This window comes from Borostomias antarcticus (assembly GCF_949987555.1).
Source record: "Borostomias antarcticus genome assembly, contig: scaffold_49, whole genome shotgun sequence".
NCBI lineage: Eukaryota > Metazoa > Chordata > Actinopteri > Stomiiformes > Stomiidae > Borostomias > Borostomias antarcticus.
Window position 1 is genome coordinate 745,221 of NW_028175773.1, and position 8,772 is coordinate 753,992.

Sequence of the window (8,772 nt, forward strand, 5' to 3'; positions counted from 1 at the left end):
TTTACTTTCATCCTGTTTCAGCTTTCTCATCTCTAGCTTGACCTTTATTAGTGCCGCTTATATTCCATTTCCAATCTCGTGCTTTCCATACCCAGTTTCTTTCTTTCTATAGTCACAAGTAGCTTGCGCTTGTATATGGCACGTACATCCTGCTACTACATCTGAGACACTACAGGGAACCGACCAAGATATCTTATACAATGCTCTATGAACAAAAAAAGAGCCCATTACTCATTCAGTTATTTATTACAGTACTTTGTTTCAATTATATGAACATTGTACATCGTTTGTACACTTAAGCACACAACATTCACACAAAACATTTCCTGAAACTCCAGGGGACACAAAAACCTGGCATCTGCAAACAGGGTTGTCATACTCAGAAAGGCCGTCGTGCAGAATAAGACGACATGAACAAAAAATAACAAACCCACTCGAAACAGTAGAAAGTGTGAAAGGACGGGAGAGAGCAGCTAAATCACAGATCAACAGGTATGAACTTAATCTGAAGGAATTATACCTAGTCCTTTTAACTCTTAGACTTCTCTTTCCGTCGTACCCCGCCATTCCTCTCTGGTGCGTAACGCAGCCACTTCTGCACTCCATCCCTGTAAGTCAATTCCGTCAGCCTGCGGTCAAATTGACGAGCAGCAACTGAAAAAAAAAAAGAAGTTACAATTTAGTTATTTTTAATTATAATAATAGGGAGAAGAAAGCTGCAGTGGATGCGTTCCAGTGTGTACTGTTTAGTGTACTAGATTTTCAGGCGGCCTTAATTGAGCAATTCACCCATCAACCCACCCTCAAGCCTATCTTCATATAATTGATTCACACCAAGGCCTGATTCATACTCACGTAAGCAACGCAAGCTACGTTATGAGCGTAAGCTCCAATACGACTCTGAGCTTGTGTGTATTGTCAGATGTAATATATCACCAGTCCAGCAGGGGGGGCAAATAGGTCTATACGGCGAAAACCATGGTGAAAGTTTAGCATCCCTATCGGAAACACAAGGAATTGCATTTGTGCTTGCATCAAGTGACAAATTTCGGCATTACACACGCAAGGAAGTCTTGCGTAGCCTTGCGAAGCTTGCATTGCTTGCGCTTATGTAGAATATGCGTAGAGTATGAATATGTAGAGTATGAATGGGCCCTAATACTCAATTCTGTCTACTCTCTGTGTCTCAGAGGAGTAAAGTACTAATACTAGTATTTTGAGGTGCAGGCTCACCAAACATGCAGTCCTGCATCAGTGTGTCCTTGAAGGCCCTCTTCTCTCCCTTTCCCACCCAGTTAAAAATGCAGGCTAGAGTGTTTGTCATGGCAGCGGATAGCATTCGTCGGATCATGTTTTCAGAGTTGGTCCCTCCAACTAATGCCAGGCGCGTAATCTTAACAGATTAGAGAGAAAATGGTTAGTGTGCTACAGAGTACTATGTAAATGCACAGAGTATCTACTCATTTATAAATAATTACAAATGTAATGAATTTTAAGTTGTTCACCATCTTTCGACGGACTGCTTCCTCCCTCAGAGCAGCTTCAGCCTCATCAAACTGCTCCTCGTTGGTGAGTGGCAGCACGATGGGGAAGTTGTCTTCTCTCGGTGACACTGGTCCAGCTCCATGAATATTCAGTTTAGCAATCTCAGTCTTTATAAACTGAATGTCACGTGAGATCTGCTTCACCTCCATACATAGCTCCGTAAGAATCTTTGTGTTTCTCATGGCAGCAATGTCTTGGGGGAAAAAAAGAATTGGTTTTACATTAAATTTCAAGGATAGATTCACCATTTACACCATTTGTGTAAGTTATATGTAAGCTCTTCAAAAAAGTTCGGAAACATTATTTCAGTCAATCATTTCTCCCCTTTAGTAATAGCAATTGGTGTTGTATTTTATACCGTTGGAAAGCATTTTTAGTCACCTTTACAACGAGGTACAACTTGTAAGGATTGTGCATTTGTGGAATGAGCAACACAGCTAAACGTGTGGGTAGCGCCCCCAAAGAATTTGCCAAAATCCCTTCCTCTCCCTCACTACTCCTCTCCCTCTCTCCTGTCCTCCCTCCTCTCCCTCTTATCCTCCATCCCTCTCCTCCCTCCCTGTCCCTCCTTCCCTCCCTCCTGTCTTCCTTCCCTCCCTCCTATTCTCCCCCCGTCCTCCTTCCCTCCTCTCCTCCCTACTGTCCTCCCTCCCTCCCCCTTGTCCATCCGTTCTTCCCTCCTATCCTCCCTCCTGTCCTCTCCTGTCCTCCCTCCCCCTTGTCCATCCGTTCTTCCCTCCTATCCTCCCTCCTGTCCTCTCCTGTCCTCCCTCCCCCTTGTCCTTCCGTTCTTCCCTCCTATCCTCCCTCCTGTCCTCTCCTGTCCTCCCTCCCTCCTGTCCTCCCTCCCTCCTGTCCTCTCCTGTCCTCCCTCCCTCCTGTCCAATCCGTTCTTCCCTCCTGTCCTCTCCTCCTCTCCTCCCTTCTGTCCTCCCTCCCTCCCCTCCCCCTCCGTTCTTCCCTCCCGTCCTCTCCTCCCTCCTATCCCCCCTCCCTCCATTCCTATACCAACAGGGGATTTTGGCAAAATGCCAACATGTTTAGCTGTGTTGCTCATTCCATGAATACAGGATCCTTAGAGTTTCAAAACACCATACAGCTTGGACAAAATAACAATATAATCACAAAAAAGTTACGTAGTGCAGGTTCAGAGGTGAGATAGGTAGTTTGCTTTTGGCTTTATTTGGTAAAATTGGCATAATATCCTTTCAGCTATCAGTAACAGAAGTGCTCTGAGAATAAACTTGGATCTCCGTGTTTACCGCTGCCTCTGTGTTTTGGATTCAAAGAATGCACCGCTCCCGAATGTATTGACCAATCAGGGCCTCTATCTCGCCACACCTACCAGTCATGTATGGAGGGAGGGACTACATCATGATTGACAGGAGGGAGGGGCGGGTTCTTTTGGAAAAGATGACCAATCGGAGGCCTTGTTGACGTCAAACTACTTACCCCACCTTTAAGTGCTTAAATTTTAAGCCTAAACTCCAAAAGAAACATGACAAAGATGGGAAAGTCACAAGGGATAGGTTTCTCAGTTCAGAGGGCATCAGTAAGGTTAAGAGCCTGCTCAGAAAAAGGTACTTGCCTTTCAACACTTGGCTTGATTCCCCTCCATATAACCTTCCCAGTGGTGTTTCTGGAGCTGAAGGGGGGTGGGGTGGGGGGCGAGGGGTCAGTTGAGTCAGGCCCGGTGAGCTGAAGCCGTGTGCATAGCTGGCACCGCCGTCTAAAAGATAAGACTCCATTATTAATTGTTTATAAGCAAGTCATGAGAACCAATGCTTCTCGAGCCTAGTGGCCCATAGAGCAGGAGCCTATATCATGTTTCCATAGCGTGAGGCAGCTTGATGGACAAGTACACCCCCTGGACATGAGGCTAGTATGTCGCAGGGACTTACCCCAATCCAACCCTTGATACTGAGTGCCAAGCAGGGAGATATCGGGTACCTTTTTTTTTTTTTAATTCTTTGGTATGACAGGTATGTCAGGGATCAAACTCACAACCTCCCAATCTTAGGGCGGACACTTACCACAAGGCCACTGAGCAACATTAAGATGAGAAATACATACCATTCCTTGCTTGCTCTGATGGCATAGCGTAGTAGGGGCTGGCGTTACATTTTGGCGTTCCTAGAGAAATAGACAGAAATAACAAAATAAGGCAAATGAACACTATCAAAGTTGTTATCCATGAGCACCATATGGCAATTGTACCTAGCTCCATAGGGTTACTTTCCAACTTTAGATAAAGGAGGCCTGTGGGATGAACACACTTGAATACTGAGTGAGTAATTAAAATAATAGTTTACCACCTAACATAAAAAGTCCACATAATAGCCTATTGGTCTACTTAATAACGAGGGTTGCAAGTTGCAACACACACCTGTCATTAGGAGGTGCTGGTCAACTACACAAACACTATAAAAGAATAAAAGAGTTGGCGGACAGACTGAAACGTTGGTCATATGGCAGCTACAGTACATGAGTGTACGCTGACTTAAACCATTGGTCTACTTACCATCATTACAGAGGTCCACTGACCCCAACTCGGCCAAGTAGCTTCCACATAAGCCTACAATGAGAGAATACAAAACATGAACTATGAATGCTGTAACTCGGACAATGGACATTTACATACTGTCAATCCGGAGGTAGTAGTGTGAAGTGGTCCCCTTACCATTATTAGCCTGGCCAAATGACGGAACGTCCTCCGAGTTGCTTCCTCCAGAGGCTAAAAGGGAACAAAAGACATGAATAATGGATGCTTTTGAACACATATCACATGACTGATGTTTTTGACGGAGGAACTAAATGCTTGTAAATTAAAGCTCACATGCAATTACATTTTGTTTCTGCCATTTAATTAGTTATGACATACCACTGCTTGCCTTTGGGGTTGGTGCTGAGGGGTACTGGCTGGATTCTGGCAGCACTGTAGTAACAAGTGGAATTATACATGACAATATGTAGGCTACAGTAGGTGTAGCAGTTAGTGCCATAACTGATAGGTGTCACCACTGTTCCTGGAAAATGGACATCAGGTGGCTTGACACATTCTCTTGACACTGCCTGTTTCTTGCTCCTCATCCATGTACACAGGATTTGGCCTGGAAAATAAAAAAATAAACATTCAACATTCCCAGCAATTGAAATAAGGAGCCCATGTCAGGAGCTCATGGCCTGTTTCTGTAGAATGAGGCAGCTTGATGTTCAAGTACACAGACATGACACTAGTCTAACACAGGACTGACATCCAATCCAACCCTTGAGTCTGAGTGCCAAGCAGGGAAGAATAGACCAATTATTGGTTTAAAAACATTGAGATTGGACGCGCAAGTGCCGGTTGCATGCATGTCCCAACAGATCCCCAAGCCTGTTTTAGGGAGAGCTGGTTTCAGTTCATTCAACCTCCTCCTGTATGTTGACTGGACAGGTGCTGCACAATGGTGTTGCGCGCCGAGAATCGACGATGTACAAGCTCACAACACACCGTGGATGCGACTGTTGTGAGCTTGTAGGTCTGCTATTCTCGGCCGTTCTCTGCACACAAAACCATCACGCACGGAACTGGGAAAGCAAGCAGACTCTGGTGCCATGGTGAAGTGAAGCGCTCCCTCCGTATGTACCGGCTATTGACAGCGACTGGAGGCGGGGTTTGAACTTATTTTTAACTTATTGTTTACACACAACAGAAACCAAGGATTATATATTTCAGGAGGGAACAATCAAAGTAAACATCCTAAGCCTTCTTCCTCTACACTGGGGGTGCTGTGACCACTTTTCCATTGCATCTTGTGAGCGGTTGGGTTCTTTTGGTTCCAGCCTGTGCACGCATACTGGTTCTTATCAGTGTGACGTTGTCTGATAAGGTGTCTATTGAGTTAAAATCAGGCCGGATATCGAACCTGACCTCCTAATCTCAGGGTGGACACTCACCACAAAGCGTATAGGTGTAGGCTAATTAACCAATACATTAAACACATTTGGTTGAGGAATTCAACTGTACCTTACTCTTCTTTTCCCACGTGCATCTGCTTCGTCCTCCGAGTCCAGATCAGTGGTTGGACATCCAGTATTCACATACTTTTCTTCATTTCGTTTGGCCTTTTCAAATGAGTCTGTAAAAGAACAAGCAGAAAATAACAGTATGACATTTCTTAATAAGTAGTCATTGTCACAAATTGAATTGACAAGCCTAGATATGGAACAATTCACATCAGACAATAGTAATGCAATGACTACTTACCACAAGTCATCAAGAGCCGGACATTCTCATATGTGGTCCATCCTTTATGGGGCGTCATATGTTCCTTAAGGGCCTTCGAATAATTTATGTTTCTGGGGGGCCATAACAATGTACCTTCTTTTGGATTGAACCAGCTGGCAAGAACTGTTGCAGCTCCGCCATTTGGAAATAGTGCAACAGCCCAAAGCACCACCTCACTTTCCATTCTGTATACAAAATCAAAATAACCAAAAAAACTGCTCATCAAATGTCATTAACTCGCTGGGCTGGGCTGAGCTGGGCTTGACGTGGACTGGGCTTGGCTGGACTGGACTGACTGGGCTTCACTGGACTGACTGGGCTTGGCTGGACTGACTGGGCTGGACTGACTGGGCTTCACTGGACTGACTGGGCTTGGCTGGACTGACTGGGCTTGGCTGGACTGACTGGGCTTCACTGGACTGACTGGGCTGGGCTGGACTGACTGGGCTTGGCTGGACTGACTGGGCTTGGCTGGACTGACTGGGCTTCACTGGACTGACTGGGCTTGGCTGGACTGACTGGGCTTGGCTGGACTTTACTGGGCTGGGCCGCCGGCATGCTACTGCATATGAGCTATTGGAATAGCGATGAGGCCATTTCCCTCTGACTCTGGATACAGAACACATTTACGTTTGATACAACCAAGTTTACCAACCCCAATATTGTCACGCAACTCTCTAACCTTGTATGTACCTATGCATGAGGACTCACAGGGATATGTGTAATATGATTCTTGGTGTCTGAACCTTTTGTACATCACATAGTCTGTATCTTCTGCCTGGACTATATTCTGCACTACTGCAATAGAATCTCCCACCTCAATACAATTATCCCCCTGCTTTGTAGACAAGCTAAAACGACTACTGGAGACCTTTGTGTACTGTACAGCAACACTGAAATATTGGGGGAGTGGACCATCAGTATGAATGTTCTGTAAGACTGGTTCATCTGTTGATAATGGAACCTCAAAATGTGGCTGTTCTGACAACCTTTTGACCACCTGTTGTAGAGGTTGGTGTGGCTTGCGTAAAATATGCTTTATTTGGCCAAGATAATTCTCAAAAGGGAATCCTGAAACATTATCTAAAGGTCCAAATTGCTTGTATTCATCGGCTAAATGTATAAGCTGGTGTACACTGAACACAATCTCATCCCTGCCATATAACTGTCCAAAGTGTTCCACAAAGGAAATCATCAATCTATGCGCAAATTCAACCATTTTTGGCCAGAAATTCCAGGAGACAAAAACAAATACATGGCCACTGAAAACAACATGAAGTTGTCATAAAGCTCACTGGGAAGACAATCCTTCAGAACTACAGGGCCCCAGTACAATATGAAGGATCGGAGCTCTGTAGCTTTCCAACGATCCAGCTCATTCAAACCTCTTGGCTTGCGATTGAATTCACAAGGGGTGTGGGAATGTAACCCCCGCAGTTTGCTTGATATACTGTTAACAGTTTGTGAAGGAAGCCTAGTGGCTAGATTGCCCTTTAACCACATATTCAACTGTTTTCTCATCACCCCAAGACAACAGAGGTGCATATAATCAATTGGAAATGAAGAAACCATCTTTACTGTTCCTGTTAAAGGACTGAGTGTTTGTTTCAAGTGATGTTCCTCATCAGTCATATCACAATAACTCGAGTCTGTCCTGAGCCTGACATTTGTTTCAGGATAAGTCATTTTCTTCCTCCACAGACCGTATTGATCACACTTGTCGCATCCTGAATAGCCATTATGTGACTTGACATTCTTAACGAAGGCTCTGGCTGGAGCATCACACACAAATGAGGAAACCAGTACTTTCAATCTCTTACCATTATGAACAACGCCACTAGCCAGTACATTTTTTTTCAGGTCGCTAACAAATTGCTGGACTGACCTGGGCTGGGCTGACCTGGGCTGTACTGGGCTGACCGGGGAAGTACTGGGCTGGGCTGACCTGGGCTGGGCTGACCTCAGCTGGACTGGGCTGACCTGGGCTGCCAGTATGCTACTGCATATGAGCTATGCAGGGCTGGACTGGACTGGACTGGACTGGACTGACCTGAGCTGGGGCTGGGCTGACCTGAGCTGGGGCTGGGCTGACCTGAGCTGGGGCTGGGCTGACCTGAGCTGGGGCTGGGCTGACCTGAGCTGGGGCTGGGTTGCGGCTGGGCTGACCTGAGCTGAGCTGAGCTGGGGCTAGGGCTAGGTTGGGGCTGGGCTGACCTGAGCTGGGGCTAGGTTAGGGCTGGGCTGGGCTGACCTGAGCTGGGTCTAGGTTGGGGCTGGGCTGACCTGAGCTGGGGTTGGGCTGACCTGAGCTGAGCTGGGGCTGGACTGACCTGGTGCTGGGCTGATGCTGATTAAAAGAGGTAAAGAGAGGTGGTGCTAATTATATTACTTGGCCTTGTAGTGAATCCCCTTGACTTGTAGTAAAATCCTGAAATTAGAGGAAACAAAGCAGAATAAAAAATGATGCATAAACCAACAGTAAAAATATATATCAGCATATATATCTATGCAACAATTGTATCTAAATATCCTATATGAAGCTTTAACTTTACTAGCTAAAGCCAAGTTAGCAACCAAGAAGGCTGGTTAGAGGATACCACTGTTAGCTGACCAAAAACGCACAACAAAGTCATCTATGCACAATTTTACCCAAATATTCCATATAATGCTTTATCTTGACTGTATCAGACCAAATTTGATGTCATTTCTGAAGGATGGTAGAGATTTCTTACGGATTTGTGATTTCTTTGACTCCTCTTCGTATGGGGAAAATAAATGGCCGTTGGAACATTAAATGCAAAAGTTTGGGGACCTCAAGTCCCGTGAGATCTGGTTGGTCTCGCGAGCTGCGCAAGGTGGAGGGAGCACCACACATTGAAACAATGTCAATTCATTGTAGGGCATTTCAACATTGAAAAACCAACATCTATATTAAATTGATTCAACAACACTTTTTC

General features: G+C 45.4%; 1 protein-coding gene across 1 annotated transcript; it reads right to left on the reverse strand.

The window, feature by feature from the left end:
* Positions 1-457: 457 nt before the first annotated feature.
* LOC311329220 (uncharacterized protein) lies at positions 458-8,559 on the reverse strand. Its single transcript, XM_084463092.1, has 7 exons — positions 8,548-8,559; positions 8,205-8,243; positions 3,619-3,678; positions 3,134-3,274; positions 1,506-1,738; positions 1,234-1,393; positions 458-654 (listed from the first exon to the last, which is right to left on the reverse strand). Exons 3-7 carry the CDS (start codon positions 3,641-3,643, stop codon positions 530-532), a joined length of 684 nt encoding a protein of 227 aa, XP_084319218.1. The 5' UTR covers positions 3,644-3,678; positions 8,205-8,243; positions 8,548-8,559; the 3' UTR covers positions 458-529.
* Between the last annotated feature and the right edge of the window lie 213 nt (positions 8,560-8,772).

What these genes read in the sequence shown, in the direction of transcription:
- LOC311329220 (XM_084463092.1), bottom strand. Translation starts at nt 3,643, where the DNA reads ATGCCATCAGAGCAAGCAAGGAATG. An exon ending in ATCAGAGCAAGCAAGGAATG is followed by an intron (nt 3,275 to 3,618) that starts GTATGTATTTCT and finishes CTTATCTTTTAG; the next exon opens with ACGGCGGTGCCAGCTATGCA. An exon ending in ATCAAGCCAAGTGTTGAAAG is followed by an intron (nt 1,739 to 3,133) that starts GCAAGTACCTTT and finishes TTTTCCCCCAAG; the next exon opens with ACATTGCTGCCATGAGAAAC.